This window comes from Leucoraja erinacea, chromosome 14, assembly GCF_028641065.1.
Source record: "Leucoraja erinacea ecotype New England chromosome 14, Leri_hhj_1, whole genome shotgun sequence".
NCBI classification, from domain to species: Eukaryota; Metazoa; Chordata; class Chondrichthyes; order Rajiformes; family Rajidae; genus Leucoraja; species Leucoraja erinaceus.
Window position 1 is genome coordinate 39,863,246 of NC_073390.1, and position 15,918 is coordinate 39,879,163.

The 15,918-nt window shown below is 46.2% G+C and overlaps 1 protein-coding gene across 3 annotated transcripts; it reads right to left on the reverse strand.

The window, feature by feature from the left end:
• Window positions 1-1,000: 1,000 nt before the first annotated feature.
• On the reverse strand, window positions 1,001-15,902 carry plaat1 (phospholipase A and acyltransferase 1). 3 transcript variants are annotated; one of them, XM_055646226.1, is made up of 4 exons: window positions 15,629-15,902; window positions 6,770-6,908; window positions 2,444-2,712; window positions 1,001-1,157 (listed from the first exon to the last, which is right to left on the reverse strand). In XM_055646226.1, exons 1-4 carry the CDS (start codon window positions 15,650-15,652, stop codon window positions 1,056-1,058), a joined length of 534 nt encoding a protein of 177 aa, XP_055502201.1. In that variant the 5' UTR covers window positions 15,653-15,902; the 3' UTR covers window positions 1,001-1,055. The 3 variants fall into 3 exon arrangements, with proteins under 3 accessions (XP_055502201.1, XP_055502203.1, XP_055502204.1); XM_055646228.1 differs by lacking the exon at window positions 15,629-15,902 and adding an exon at window positions 9,989-10,127; XM_055646229.1 differs by lacking the exons at window positions 6,770-6,908; window positions 15,629-15,902 and adding an exon at window positions 9,989-10,316.
• Window positions 15,903-15,918: the final 16 nt, after the last annotated feature.

Below are 15,918 nucleotides of genomic sequence, written 5' to 3' on the forward strand. Positions count from 1 at the left end.
TGTTATATGGTTATATTATATGGTTAATACGGGACAAGGAGGGTCCCGTACGGGACAATCCAATTTAGCCCAATATACGGGATGTCCCAGCTAATACGGGACAGTTGGCAACCCTAGGTACAGCGCCGAAATAGGTCCTTCGGCCCACCGTGTCCGTGCCGACCAGTGATTGCCACACACAAACACTATCCCACACATTAGAGACAGTTTACTATTTTTATCAAAGCCAATTTACCTACAAACCTGGACATCTTTGGAGTGTGGGAGGAAACCGGAGCACCTGGAGAAAACCCACGCAAGTCACGGGGAACACGTACAAACTCCATACAGACAGCGCCCGTGGTCAGGATGGAACCCGGGTCCCCTTGGGAGAGTATAAAGGGCTTGTCCCACTTACGCGATTTTTCGGCAACTTGCCGGCACCCGTCATTAGTTGCAGCAGGTCGCCGTAAATGTTCAAAATGTTCAAAATCCAGCGGCGACCAGAAAAAGATACGACTCTTTGGGCGACTGGTCTCGACCATACAGGCGACATGTCGCGGGGTGACGCCTGTATGGCCGTGAGTAGTCGCCCAAAGAGTCGTACCTTGTTCTGGTCGCCGCTGGATATTCAACATGTTGAACATTTTCGGAGACCTGCTGCGACTAATGACGGGTGCCGGCAAGACACCGAAAAAATCGCGTAAGTGGGAAAGGCCCTTAAGAATGTCATTGTTCTGTTTTGGTAGATATGACAATTGAGCACTCTCCTTATAGCAAAAGTACAGAATTATTTCCATGTATTTGTTATGAAGTTTTAGAGCAAATTGATTCAAGCTTTGTTGATAGAAATAACATCAAAGTGTGTGTATGAATCTCGACCAGAAACAGTAAACCCTCGTAATAAAGGACCATAGCGAAGGGGCAGGGGGGAGTGGTGTCGTTTACTGACGATTGTCCGCGAGAATCAAGAAACTGCAGAATAAAATATTTACAACGGTATAGTAACAAAGGGCATCAAACCGATGAATTTGTTGATTTATTTTTTTTACCAGTTATAATTTACAGCGAATGCTTCAATAATTTCTTTGCCTTGACCTGTTGTGGAACAGCCCAGCTAATGAGAAGGCACTGGCAGCAGCTGTGACAAAAGAGATGACGCCGATGGCTCGATTTGCCTGAGGAAACAAAAGGGGATTTGGCCGCACGTGAGAACATGTTGTCAGCGGCTGTGGGAAGTTAGAAGTTATTGATCACATGGCTTGTTGGCTCCCAACATTGATAAGCCACAAATAGACAATTGACAACAGGTGCAGGAGTAGGCCATTCGGCCCTTCGAGCCAGCACCGCCATTCAATGTGATCATGGCTGAATGGCCTACTCCTGCACCTATTGTCTATTGTCTGCCTCTTCACACTCAGCCTGTGATGTAAACACACAGAGGTGGTGGGTGAATGGAACGAGCTGCCAGAGGAGACAATTGAGGCAGGTGTTTGTGTTTAGGTGTACTACTGTTTATTATCGTTACCTATACCGAGGTAAAGTGAAAAACTTTCTGTTGCTAACTTGCTATCCAGGCAGATCATATATACCGCACCTGAATACAATCACGTCAAACTCAAGTACAACAGGTAGAGCAAAGGGGAAGATACAGAGTGCAGAATATAGTTCTCAGCATTGTATCATAGTTTAAGTAGGAGCAGGGATTGGAAAGAGTGGGGACTATCATGTTTAAGAGACAGTTAGATCGGTACATGGAAGGAATAGATTCTGAGGGATATGGGACAAACATAGAAACAGTCAATAGGTGCAGAAATAGGCCATTCGGCCCTTCAAGCCAGCACCGCCATTTAATATGATCATGGCTGATCATCCACAATCAGTACCCCGTTCCCCATATCCCTTGATTCCTTTAGCCCCAAGAGATAAATCTAACTCTCATACAGGTGGGACTAGTGTGGGTGGGGCATGTTGGTTGGCATGGGCAAGTTGGGCCGAAGGGCCTGTTTCCACACTGTATGACTCTGTACGTACATTACTCTGGTAGGCATGGATGCCAACATCTGCAGGACCTGGGATCTCCACATTCCTCTGGTCTTGTCTTATGGTATATAGCTGGAGATAGACACAAAATGCTGGAGTAACTCAGCGGGTCAGGCAGCATCTCTGGAGAGACGGAATAGGTCTGAAGAAGGGTCTCGATCTGAAACGTCACCTATTCCTTTTCTCTAGAGATGCTGCCTGACCCGTTGAGTTACTCCAGCACTTTGTGTCTATGTTTGATACCATCATCTGCAATTCCTTCCTGCAGAGCGTATAGCTGGGAGGGACCACTGGCCAAGTCACTATTATATCTGCCATTATTGTATCATTGGCCAAGTCACTGTCATATCTGTCACTATTGTACCATTGACCATCACTCTAGTACTATTGGCCATACTGGACCTCTGACCTGTCCACGTACCTGGTCAGAGACGCCCTCGCCGTAACGAAGCAAGGTGACAAAATGCTCGCAGTTGTTCCCGAGCAAATCGTAAGACACTTCCTGTCCGATGAGGAATTCTGCTCGCTTGACGATTTCCTCGACGGTGAGAGGGGTGTGGCTGTCATCGTACTTGTTGTTGATTTTGAAGGGGTCTTGTCCAACCACATCTTTAAGCAGCTGCATCTTTGCCATGGCCTTCCTGCTGAACACGGACTTGGCGCTACTGAACGAGGCTGGTGGCCCTTCCTCTGCCGACAGTGAGTGTGACAAGCACATCAGACAGGATGGGCGCAAGTACAGTTCCACCACCGACTCCCCGGCACCCTCGGCTCCAGAGCCTTGCCGGATTATCCGTGTTGCCGGACCAACAGAGGGCGCGGCCTCCGAGAGGAGTCCGACAGTTCTGGAACGTTCCGCCTGGGGGCCGAGATACTGCCCACAAAGTTGGCCTCGGGAGTCGGCTGTGGGAACGGATCTGCCGGCTCTGGCTAGGCCAGAGTTCCAGAGCCCTGACCGCAGGGGGCAGATTCCACCCGCCGATTGGCCGCGGAAGTCCCCATGAGGTGGAGATCAGCCGCCTCAGCCGGCCTAGGGGACACATTGTCCGGGGGACCCAGCAGGGAGGGGGGGGGGGGGGGGTTTCAAGTGCGGTCTGGCAATTTTGTCCGGATGAAAGGAGGTGCCGGGACACCAGCTGCCGGATAATCGGTGGTGGACCTAAATTAACCGTTCATATATAAAATCACAGCCACAATTTACATGTCATTATGCAGTAACAATGTAAAAATTACATTGGATCAGAAGGTATTAGATACAAGGAGAGGTTGGACAGACTTGGATAGTTTTTTCTGGAATGTCGGAGGTTGAGGGGAGACATGATGGAATTGTGTAAGGCAGATGTGGTGGACAGTCAGAACCTTTTTTCCAGCGTGGAAATGTCAAAGACTAGAGGGCGTAGCTTTAAGGTGAGAGGGGCAAAGTTTAAAGAGGATGTGCGGGGCTGTGTTTTTTACACAGAGCGTGGCGAGTGCCTGGACACGTTGCCAGAGGTGGGAATGGAGGCAGCTAGTGTTTAAGAGGCTTTTGGATAGGCACGTGGATATGCAGGGAATAGAAGGATATGGATCACGTGCAGACAGATAAATTTAAAGGCATTGTGTTCGGCACAGACATCGTGGGTTAACGGGGCTGTTCCTGTGCTGTACTGTTCTAGAGAAGACAGACACAAAATGCTGGAGTAACTCATCGGGACAGGCAGCATCTCTGGAGAGAATGAATGGGTGACATTTCGGGTCGAGACCCTTCTTCATTCTGAAGGTAGTCTAATAAGGTGTTGCATTTAGGGACGTCTAACCTGGGCAGGAACTACACAGTGAATGGTAGGCCTCTGGGTAGTGTTGTAGAGCAGAGGGATCTAGGAGTACAAGTGCATGGTTCCGTGAAGGTCGAGTCGCAGGTGGATGAGGTGGTCAAAAAGACTTTTGGCACTTTGGCCTTCATCAGTCAGAGTATTGAGTATAGAAATCGGGAGGTCATGTTGCAGTTGTATAAGACGTTGGTGAGACCGCATTTAGAATATTGTGTTCAGTTCTGGGCACCATGTTATAGGAAATATATTGTCAAGCTTCAAAGGGTTCAGAGAAGATTTCCGAGGATGTTGCCAGGACTAGAAGGTCTGAGCTATAGGCTGGGTCTCTATTCCTTGAAGCGCAGGAGGATGAGGGGTGATCTTATAGAGGTGTAGAAAATCTTGAGAGAAATAGATTGGGTAGATGCACAGAGTCTCTTACCCAGAGTAGGGGGATAGCGGCCAAAGAGGACATAGGTTCAAGGTGAAGGGGAAAAGATTTAACAGGAATCTGAGGGGTAACTTTTTCACACAAAGGGTGGTGGATGTATGGAACAAGCTGCTAGAGGAAATAGTTGCAGCAGGGACTATCGCAACGTTTATGAAACAGTTAGACAGGTACATGGATAGGACAGATTTGGAGGGATATGGACCAAATGCTGGTAGGTGGGACTAGTGTGGCTGGAATACGTTGGCCAGTGTGGGCAATTTGGGCCGAAGGGCCTGTTTCCATGCTGTATCACTCTATGACTCTAAATACAGATGAGCGTGGTCAGATTCGAGGTGAAAAAATTGAGTGCCAATCTATCCAAGTCATCTAAGCACAAAACGTTGGGTGTCAACATCCCATGCTAGACATTTGACATAATCAACAGAAAACGCTGGAAATGTTGAGCAGCTCTGTAAGCACCATGAAGAGAAAAACATGATTATCATTTCAGCTCTCAGCATAAATGTGGTTTTATTGTCTGTAGGAAAGATCTCCAGGACAATAGAGGATGGTTATTCACTGGGTGACAGGCACAAAAAGCTGGAGTTACTCAGCGGGACAGGCAGCATCTCTGGACAGAAGGAATGGGTGACGTTTCGTGTCGACACCCTTCTTCAGACTGGCTCGGGAATAAGGGAAACGAGACATATAGACAGTGATGTAAAGAGATAAAGAACAACGAATGAAAGACATGCAAAAAAAGTAACAATGATAAAGGAAACAGGCCATGGTTAGCTGTTTGTTGGGTGAAAATGAGCTTGCCTAACCAGACCTGAAGAAGGGTCTTGACCTGAAATGTCAGCCATTCCTTCTCTCCAGAGATGCTGCCTGCCCCACTGAATTACTCCAACTTTTTGTGTCTATCTTCGGTTTAAACCAGCACCTGCAGTTCATTCCTACACATTCTCCAGGTGACAATAGGTTGACTACAGTGGTGGGGTGAAAGTGCAGAAGGTATTGGATTGATATTCCACTCTGGCACTGGTGGGAATTGAATTCACAATTCTGGACTCAGTTGAGGTCAGTTCACTGATCGAGTAACTTAACCACCATACTGATGGGTGATCTTATCGTGTGTAAAGTCAAGTGGGGAAGAGACCAGGTGAATACACAGTGTTTAAGAAAGAATTGCAGATGCTGGAAAAATCGAAGAAAGACAAAAATGCTGGAATAACCCAGCGGGTCAGGCAGCATCTATGGAGCGAAGGACGTTTCGTGTCATGACCCTTCTTCACTGATGTGGGGGTGGGGGGCCGTGAAGAAGAGGCGGAGACAGTGGGCTGTGGGAGAGCTGGCAGGGGAGGGGAAAAAGGGAGAAAGCAGGGACTACCTGAAATTGGAGGTCAATGTTTATACCGCTGGGGTGTAAACTACCAAAGCGAAATATGAGGCGCTGCTCCTCCAATTGGTGGTGGGACTCACTCTGACCATGGAGGAGGCCCTGGACAGAAAGGTCGGATTCGGAATGGGAGGGGGAGTTTAAGTGCTGACCACTGGGAGATCAGGTTGGTTATTGCGAACTGTTGGGCGAAGCGATCGCCAAGCCTGTGCTTGGTCTCGCCGATGTAGAGCAGCTGCCACGTAGAGCAGCGAATGCAGTAGATGAGGTTGGAGGAGGTGCACAGAGTGCACAGAGTCTTTTTCCCAGGGGAGGGGAATGAAGAACCAGAGGACATGGGTTTAAGTTAATTGGGGAAAAGATTTCACATTTCCATGAGGGGCAACTTTTTCACATTGAGGATGTTGGGAATATGGATTGAGCTGCCAGAAGAGGTAGATGAGGCAGGTACAATAACAATTCTGCTCCTATCATTTATGATCTTAGATGGGGGCATTTTGTTTGGCAAGAACCAGTTGGGCCAAAGGGCCTGTTGCTGTGCTGTAGTACATATGTAATTGTTCTGTTGCCGATACATATGACAATTAAACTCTCTTGACCCTAACTTTTAAAAACATGTGAATTGTTAAACTATTTCTAATCTAACAAATGTATTTCTAACATCTACTGTGTTGGATTTGTTTCACAGCATTTGTGATTTATTTAATCTGTGATGGTAGCAACTCCTGTGTAAGAAAGAACTGCAGATGCTGGCTTAAATCGAAGGTAGATACAAAATGCTGGAGTAACTCAGCGGGTGAGGCAGCATCTCTGGAGAGAAGGAATGGGTGACATTTCAGTTTGACTCTGAAGAAGGGTCTCTACCCCATTCCTTCTCTCCAGAGATGCTGCCTGTCCCGCTGAGTTACTCCAGCGTTTTGTGTCTATCTATGGTAGCGACTCCTGTGTTTTCCATGGTGTTGCTCAGACAAGGAGGATGTGAATAAAGATCCATGAGGATAGACATGAAATGTGAATGTCACGAGAGTACAAATAGGGATTAAGACAAGATCTTGTGAAACAGAAGTGTCTAAATTAATTCTAAAACTTAAACTCAGATTTGCCACCTGCAGCATTCCTTTCCCTTACCTAGTGGTGAGATGTTTATAACATAGCCGTCCCCCAGGTAGAGAGCCCAGTGTTGGTACGCAGGGCGGAATATTTCAATTAAGTCCCCAGGGTGGGGATCCCCAGGGTGGTCCACACTAAAGTGGTCATTAGAAGCCATCTGAAAGGGAAAATACCAATCAACTTGTGCTACGCTAATTACATTTGGTAAGACTCAACATAATTGATCAAAACGTCCTCATTTAACGTGACACCCGTTTCCGCCCACGCCCCAAAGTCGTGCGGGCTGGCAGCTTAATTGTCCCTCTGTTAAATTGCCCCTCATGTGTAGGGAGCGGATGCAAAACTGGGATAACATACAACTAGTGTGACCAGATTATGTCGGTGTGGACTTGGTGGTCCGAAGGACCTGTTTCCGCGCTGTATATACTTCTACCAGGTCTCTCCTCGACCACCAACGTCCCAGAGACATGTTTGTGCAACAATCCACGTTTGTCCAACCTCTCCTTACAACTAAGCATCCAGAATCAGTACCCCGTGCAACCTTCACATGGTCCGCCCTGTTTCAACGAATGCAATCAACCCGGCGTGCACAATCAAATAAGATCAAATAGTACAAGTTGTCCTACAACTTTAGGCTGTGCACGCCATACGCAAGCAGAAGATGGGCTCAGTCTGCCATGTGGCTTAATTTAGTGTAATTGGTGAACTGTGACATTATTCCTCCCATGGCTCCTAGCCTTGCATTTCTGTTCATCTCAACGCCTTCAACGCCTTCCTCTGAATGTTGGCAGATTAATTTCCCAGCGGGATAAATATAGTTGTATCGTATCATATCGTGACAGAGGGGCTTTTGGAGAAGGACTGGCTTGGTTCCTCCAGCACTTTGTGCTTTGTTCTAACCATGGCTTGTTCCTGTACATTTGTTCTCTATCTGCTGCTTCTTGTGTCGCCACACTCTAACTTCCATTAGCACACAGTCATAGAGCTGTACAGCACGGAAACAGGCCCTTCGGCCCACCTTGTCTATGCTAATCAAGTTGGCATACTGGGCCAGAACAAGAGGTCACAATTTAAGGATAAGGGGGAAATCTTTTAGGACCGAGATGAGAAAAACATTTTTCACACAGAGAGTGGTGAATCTCTGGAATTCTCTGCCACAGAAGGTAGTTGAGGCCAGTTCATTGGCTATATTTAAGAGGGAGTTAGAAGTGGCACTTGTGGCTAAAGGGATCAGGGGGTATGGAGAGAAGGCAGGTTCAGGATACTGAGTTGGATGATCAGCCATGATCATATTGAATGGCGGTGCAGGCTCGAAGGGCTGAATGGCGTACTCCTGCACCTATTTTCAATGTTTCTATGATCCGCTGAGTTACTCCAGCATTTCTGTCTATCTCAAGAAACTTTTGGCTCATAGCCCTCTAAACCCTTCCTATCCATATATCTGTTCAAATGTATTTTAAATGTCGTAATTGCATCCACTTCGACAGCTTCCTCTGGCAGCTCCTTCCAGATACAGACTACCCTCTGAGTGGAAAGGTTTCCCCTGAGGTCCCTCTTCAATCTCGCCCCTCTCACCTTAACCCTGTGCCCTCTAGTTTTAGAATCCTCTACCCTGAGATAAAGACAGTGAGCGTTCACTTTATCTGTGCCCCTCATGATCTTGTACACCTCAATAAGGTCACCCCTCAGCCTCCTACACGCCAAAGAACAAACTCCCAGCATATCCACCCTCTCTCTCCCTGCAACTCAAGCCCACAAGCCCAGGTAACATCCTGGTGAATCTCTGCTGCACCCTTCATGTATCATGTAATTCCTGTGCTTTTCAGTCAGGGAAATGATATTTTGGGACAGTTACAATTGAAAGATTCTATTTAGTTTAGATACAGCATGGAAACAGGCCTGTCGGTCCACTGAGTCCACTCCGACCAGCGATCACCTGCTCACCCTAGTTCCATGTTATCCCACTCTCTCATCCACTCCCTACACTACAGGACCAATTAACTGACAAATCTGCACGTCTTTGGGATGTGGGAGAAAATCTGAGCAAACCCATGCGGTCACAGGGAGAACGTGCAAACTCCACACTGACAGCACCCATAGTCGGGATCGAACTGGGGTCCCTGGCGCTGTTAGGCAGCAGCTCTACCCGCTGCGCCACTTTATTCAAATATATATATAACTATAGGTCAACTTCCAAATCATCAACCGTATTAAATCAACTAATTGAAGTGGAGGCTCGTGAATGATTAAAACAATTGATATTAAACTCCACCCAATATTGGAGACTTCATTCACTCCAAGTTCATGAGTTCTAGGGTAGGCACAAAATGCTGGAGTAACTCAGCGGGACAGGCAGCCCCTCTGGAGAAGGAGGTGGCATTTCAGGTAGAGACCCTTCTTCAGACGGATCTAGGTTCTAGGAGCAGAGATAGACCATTCGGCCTGTGAAGTCTACTCCACCGTTCAATCATGGCTGATCTATCTCTCCCTCCTAAACCCATTCTCCTGCCTTCTCCCCATAACCTCTGACACCCGCACTAATCAAGAATCTATCTATCTCTGCCTAAATATCCATTGACTCCACAGCGTTCTGTGGCAATGAATTTCACTGATTCACCATCCTCTGTCTAAAGAAATTCCTCCTCATCCCCATCCTAACGGAACGTCCTTTAATTCTGAGGCTATGATCTCTGGACCTAGACTCTCCCACTAGTGGAAACATCCTCAACACATCCACTCTATCCAAGCCTTTCATTATTTTCTAAGTTTCAATGAGGTCCCCCCTCATTCTTCTAAATCAGCGAGTACAGGCCCAGTGCCGCCAGACGCTCATCATAGATTAACCCACTCATTCCTGATATCATTCGGCCCATCAAGTCTACTCCACCATTCAATTATGGCTGATCTATCTCTCCCTCCTAAACCCAATATCCTGCCTTCTCCCCATAACCTCTGACTCCCGTACTAATCAAGAATCTGCCAATCTCTGCCATAAAAATAACCGTATAAGTTGTACAAGGTAGACAAAAATGCTGGAGAAACTCAGCGGGTGAGGCAGCATCTATGGAGCGAAGGAAAAAGGCGACGTTTCAGGTCGAGACCCTTCTTCAGACTGAAGTTGTATATGTTGTATAAGTTGTACAACACGCACCCACTAACTGACCACAAATGCTTGCTGTTCTTTCCTGGTTTAACCGAGTGGAACATTTGCCACTCGGCATTGTAAAGCTGACTTACCTTGGTGATCCGAACATTCCACTCGGTTGTTCAGCGTTGGTCTGGTTAAAGACTGAGGTGACTGCTCTGCGGAAACACTTTGTGAAGTTTTAAAGCAGTTTGGAGCTGGTATGCAGATGTGGGTCCGTGGCTGCATGACTGGCTCGCTGTCTGTGCTGTGGGCTTAGCCCACCCAACATTGTTATGGTAATTCTGCGTGAACGTGAAGAGTCGTCATTTTCTGTGCTATTATTTTCTGGAATTCAATTCACGCACCATGACAACAAAACCTCATTCCATGAGGTTCCTATTTCTGTCCATGAAATGTAAGTCAACCTGCCTCTAATCAAGCAGAAATGTAGGAGCAAAAGGACACCAGATGCTGGTTTATACTAAAGATAGACACAGAGTGCTGGAGTAAATCAGTGGGTCAGACAGCGTTTCTGGAGAACACGGAGGCTGAAGAAGTATCCCGACCCAAAACCATGTTTTCCAGAGATGCTGCCTGACCCGCTGAGTTACTCCAGCACTCTGTGAAACGTCATCTATCCATGGTCTCCACAGATGCTGCCTGAACCGCTGAGTTACTCCAACACTCTGTGTCTTCAATCCAGGTCAGATCTATCATTAGTTTTTAAAATAACTATTCTTGGTTTTCTTTTGTAAGTCACGATGTATTACTATTCTGATAAGTATTTTGAGCACTGGTAATTTCCCTAGTAACGTCCTAAGCACTTAACAGACTCTCGAGGTCCTTGGAATATATTTTGTATATTTTCACATTTGGCACGGACATTGTGGGCTGAAGGGCCTGTTCCTTGCTGTACTGTTCCATATTCTCTGTTCAAGCATTTAGACGATAATAACGATTGATTCAAATGTCACTGCACGACAATCTCGATGACATTTTCGTGAAGGGTACAGAGAAGTTTCACGAGGATGTTGCCAGGACCTGAACTAGAGGGAGAGGTTGAGCAGGCTAGGCGTCCATTCCCTGCAGTGCAGGAGGATGAAGGGCAATCTTATAGAATAGACTCATCTATAGGAACAGATCAGGTAAACACACAGAATATCTTGCTCTGAGTAGAGAGATCAAGGACCAGAGGACATAGGTTTAAGGTGAGGGGGGAAAGATTTAATAGGAACCTGAGGGGTAACTTTTTCATACAAAGAGTGGTGGGTACGTGGAACAAGCTGCCAGAGGAGGTAGTTGTGGCAGGTACTTGATACTTGATATTTGGCAGATAGATTGCAAGTGGAGAGGATGTTTCCACTAGTGGAAGAGTCTAGAACTAGAGGTCATAGTCTCAGAATTAAAGGACGTTCTTTTAGGAAGGAAACGAAGAGCAATTTCTTCAGTCAGAGAGTGGTGAATCTGTGGAAACCTGGATTGAATGGCCGGGTAGACTTGATGGGCAGAATGGCCTAATTCTACTCTTATTCCGTATAACCTTCGCAGCATTTCAGAAACATTTAGACAGGTACATGGAGGGATATGGACCAAACGAGGGCAGGTGGGAACAGTGTAGCTGGGACATGTTGGCCAGTGTGGGCAAGTTGGGCCGAAGGGCCTGTTTCCACACTGTATCACTCTACGACACTGTGAATTATTCAATGTCCCCTTGATGCTTATGCTTGAGTTTAGTTGAGGTCAGTAGACCAGGAGATTCCAGCTGTAATTCTTCAAATGTTCCACCTCACTAAAGAACCTCTTCATGGGATCAACATCAGAATCATGCTGGGACTAAGTGGAGCGGTGATCTATTTATCATTTTGGGGAGGAGCAAGAAAGCATAAGAGGATCACATGAAGATTAAAAATGAGGTCAATTTGGATTATCATTGATATAATATTCTAATCTGGAATCACAGGCTCATTTAAGAATCGCAGGAGATCTCTATTAAGCGATATTAATTCTTTAGCCAGAGGGTGATGAATCTGTGGAATTCTTTGTTGTGGAGGCCAAGTCAATTGATACATTTAAGGCAGAGATAGATAGATTCTTGATTAGTACAGGTGTCAAGGGTTGTTGGGAGAAGGCAGGAGAATGGGGTTAGGAGGGAGAGATAGATCAGCCATGATTGAATGGCGGAGTAGACTTGATGGGCCGAATAGCCTAATTCTGCTCTTAACACATGAATGTATTGCCAGAAATTAGGAAATTGAGACATTCTTTGGTGAAATCGATGAAGGTAGATTGTACATTCCTTTCACAACTGTACATAGACATTTATGCGTGGCAGACAACATAATCACTTCTCTTTCAGCAGAGAGAAGCGTTTAGCCTTTGTTTAAATGCTGAGAGGGACCTCGTGGTTTCTGGAATGTGCATTTGTCAGTTAGAACATGTTCATGAATTTACTAAAGTGTCATCAGCAGTTAGGGACAACAATGACCCTGAGAATGATTACCCACACGCTGGCCACATTAGCAACATGCTGAGGTCCTCCAGCACTTTGTGCATTGCTCAGGATTCCAGCACCTGCAGTTCCTTGTGTCTCCATGGTCAGAGTATTTATCATTCAGATAGGTGAAAGTATAGAAAGATTGCTAATCACGTTAGGATTGCATTTTACACTCAGCTTCAGCGAGAAAGAATGGGCCCATGTCTAATGTCATAAACCTAAAGCAGGGGTAAAATTACCCCCAGGGGGTAAATTTGTTGATTCTGGAACTTAATATAAAAGCCCTGTCCCATTGTACGAGTTCATTCCAAGAGCTCCTGAGTTGATTAAAAAAAAAACAAACTCGTGGTAAGCACAGAGAAGGAATGTAGCGGGTACGTCGGAGCTCGGGAATGTCTCTTAGCGCTAACGGCAGGTACTCGGGAAGACTCACTAACGGCAGGTAAGCACGGGAAGACTTGTGAAGATTTTTCAACATGTTGAAAAATGTCCACGAGAGCCCCGAGTACCGACGAGTGGCCATTACCGTAAATCTCCGAGTTCGAATCAAGGCAAACACGGGAGAGCTCTTGGAATGAACTCGTACCATGGGACAGGGCTTTAATAATGTTAAAAACAGTATTTTAACATTTTCCCTTTGTCGGCTGCTTTATTATGATAGAAGTGTCAACTCAAATTGCTGAACAAAACAGGATGGGGGTAAATTTACTTTCGAAAAGTTGCCAGGGGGTAAATGGGACGAAAAAGGTTGGGAACTCTGCTTGAAAGTGCCCACCACCAGACTCAGGAACAGCTTCTTCCCCTCTGTTATCAGGCTTCTGAACGGTCCCTCCATAAGCTAGAGTTCTGTCCGATTCACCTCGATCCCATTTCGGACATTGGACTTTGTCTCTGGAACTGATGAACTTCAAGTCCAACAGGCAGAGCAAGGGGGAAGAGACAGAGTGCAGAATATAATTCTCAGCAATGGGGTGGAGGTGAATCGGACAGTACCCTAGCTTATATGGCCTGAGCTATAGGGAGATATTGGGCAGGCTAGGACTTTATTTCTTGGGAGTGCAGGAGGCTGAGGTGTGATCTTATAGAGGGGTATAAAATCATGAGGGGAATATGGAAGGACCGTTCAGAAGCCTGATAACAGAGGAGAAGAAGCTGTTCCTGAGTCTGGTGGTGGTGCGCGCTTTCAAGCTTCTGTACCTTCTGCCGGACGGGAGTGGGAAGAAGAAGGAATGACCGGAGTGGGACAAGTCTGTAATTATGCTGGCAGCATGAGGTGTAGATGGAGTCAATGGTGGGGAGCCTGGTCTGTGTGATGGACTGGGTTACATCTACAATTTGACTACTTCTCGTGGTCTTGGGCAGAGCTGTTCCCAAACCAAGCTGTGATGAACCTCAACAATACACTTTATATGGAGTATTTAAAATGGTGCTGGAATTTATAGCTGTGCCTACTCCTCTTTCGTGGAGCTTGTAAATAAAAGAACGCTGGTCAGATGAGACACACAGCACTGTGCCCAGCATTTAATGTCACTGATGATGTAGTTTCCATTTGAGAACAATCAATTATAGATGAGGTGATACAGTGAAGAACTGCATTTACAAGGATAGTAGGAAGATGTCAGCTTATTTTGTGGAACTACATTATTATCTCTGTATTTTAAATAAAAACACAAGAATGCTGGAAATTCTAGGATTGGCACTGCGGTTATAAAACGTTACTGAATGATGTTTCTTTTTAGATTTGGGTTAAGGTTTATTATTGGAACATGTACCAAGGTAAAGTGAAAAGACACAGAGTGCTGGAGTAACAGCGGGTCAGGCAGCATCTGTGGAGAACATGGATAGGTGACGTTTCACAGAGTGCTGGAGTAACTCAGCGGTTCAGGCAGCATCTGTGGAGAACATGGATAGGTGACGTTTCACAGAGTGCTGGAGTAACTCAGCGGGTCAGGCAGCATCTGTGGAGAACATGGATAGGTGACGTTTCTGATCTGGACCTTTCTTCAGACTAATGGGGGAGAAACCTGGAAAGGAGGTGGGAGCAGGACAAAGCCTGACGAGTGATAGGATACAGGCGAGGGCAGTGGTAGAGTTGCTGTCTTGCAGCAAAATGCGACGCCGGAGACCCGGGTTCGATCCCGACTACGGGCGCAGTCTGTACGGAGTTGGTACGTTCTCCCTGTGACCTGTGTGGGTTTTCTCCGAGATCTTCAGTTTCCTCCCACATTCCAAAGACGTACAGATTTGTATGCATTTTCCAGCATCTGCAGTTCCTTCTGAAGCAGGTTTGTATGTTAATTGGTTTGATTAATTGTCTTGAAATGTAAAAATTGCCCAGTATAAAATTGTCCAACTTCCAGTATAGTCCCTGGTGGACTCTTTGGAAGGCATAAGGTAAAAAAGGGGGGGGGGGGGGGTGTTGGACCAAGGACAGAGATGAAATGTGAAGTCAGAGGGAGGAATGTAGATGGTTCAGCTGTATTATTATCACGGGTACTAAAGTACAGTGAAATGCTGTGTTTTGCAAGCTATCCAAACAGAACTGATATACCATGCCTTGATGCAAACAGGTCAAAAGATCAGATATATTATACATAAATATAAACAGATTGAAAGATTAGATATATTATACATAAATACAAACTAATCAGATAAGACTGTTCATAATACAATCAAGTACAATAGGTAGAGCAATGGGGAAGATAGAGTGCCGAATATAGTTCTTAACAAGTGAAACAGATTAAAACAGTTGAAGCATCTGAGAATATGTGATTGTTGAACAATACAAACATAAAAAATAAGTGCAGGAGTAGGCCATTCGGCCCTTCGAGTCAGCACCGCCATTCAATATGATCATGGCTGATCATCCCCAATCAGTACCCTGTTCCTGCCTTCTCCCCATATCCCCTGACTCCGCTATCTTTAAGAGCCCTATCTAGCTCTCTCTTGAAAGTATCCAGAGAACCGGCCTCCACCGCCCTCTGAGGCAGAGAATTCCACAGACTCACAACTCTCTTTGAAAAAGTGTTTCCTCGTCTCCGTTCTAAATGGCTTACCCCTTATTCTTAAACTGTGGCCCCTGGTTCTGGACTCCTCCAACATCGGGAACATGTTTCCTGCCTCTAGCCTGTCCAAACCCTTAATAATCTTATATGTTTCAATAAGATGCCCTCTCATCCTTCTAAATTCCCGAGAATACAAGCCCAGCTGCTCCATTCTATCAACATATGACAGTCCCGCCATCCCGGGAATTAACCTTGATGCTGATGCAGGTTTCCATGGAGAATCAATGTGACTCGCCCAACCAATGTCTTCATCAAACATGGCGGCGGAGTAGTGCCCTAATCAAAGATGGAGGTGACGGCGACTTGCCTTTGAGCCTTGTTCGGAGAAAGCGCGGCAGCTGTACCCTAATCAAAGATGGCGGCTGCCCCTCCCTCCCCCCGCCTTGATCGACGAAGGCGTGGAGCAGGATCAAAGATGGCGGCACCTTTCCTTAATCAAAAAATGGCGGCCTTGATCGCAGTAGAGGAGTGCCCTGATCAA

Coding starts and splice junctions, on each gene's coding strand:
- plaat1 (XM_055646226.1), bottom strand. CDS start 15,652: ATGGAAACCTGCATCAGCATCAAG. Junction 6,909..15,628: donor AAACCTGCATCAGCATCAAG/GTTAATTCCCGG, acceptor TTTCCCTTTCAG/ATGGCTTCTAATGACCACTT. Junction 1,158..2,443: donor GCGAGGGCGTCTCTGACCAG/GTACGTGGACAG, acceptor TTGTTTCCTCAG/GCAAATCGAGCCATCGGCGT.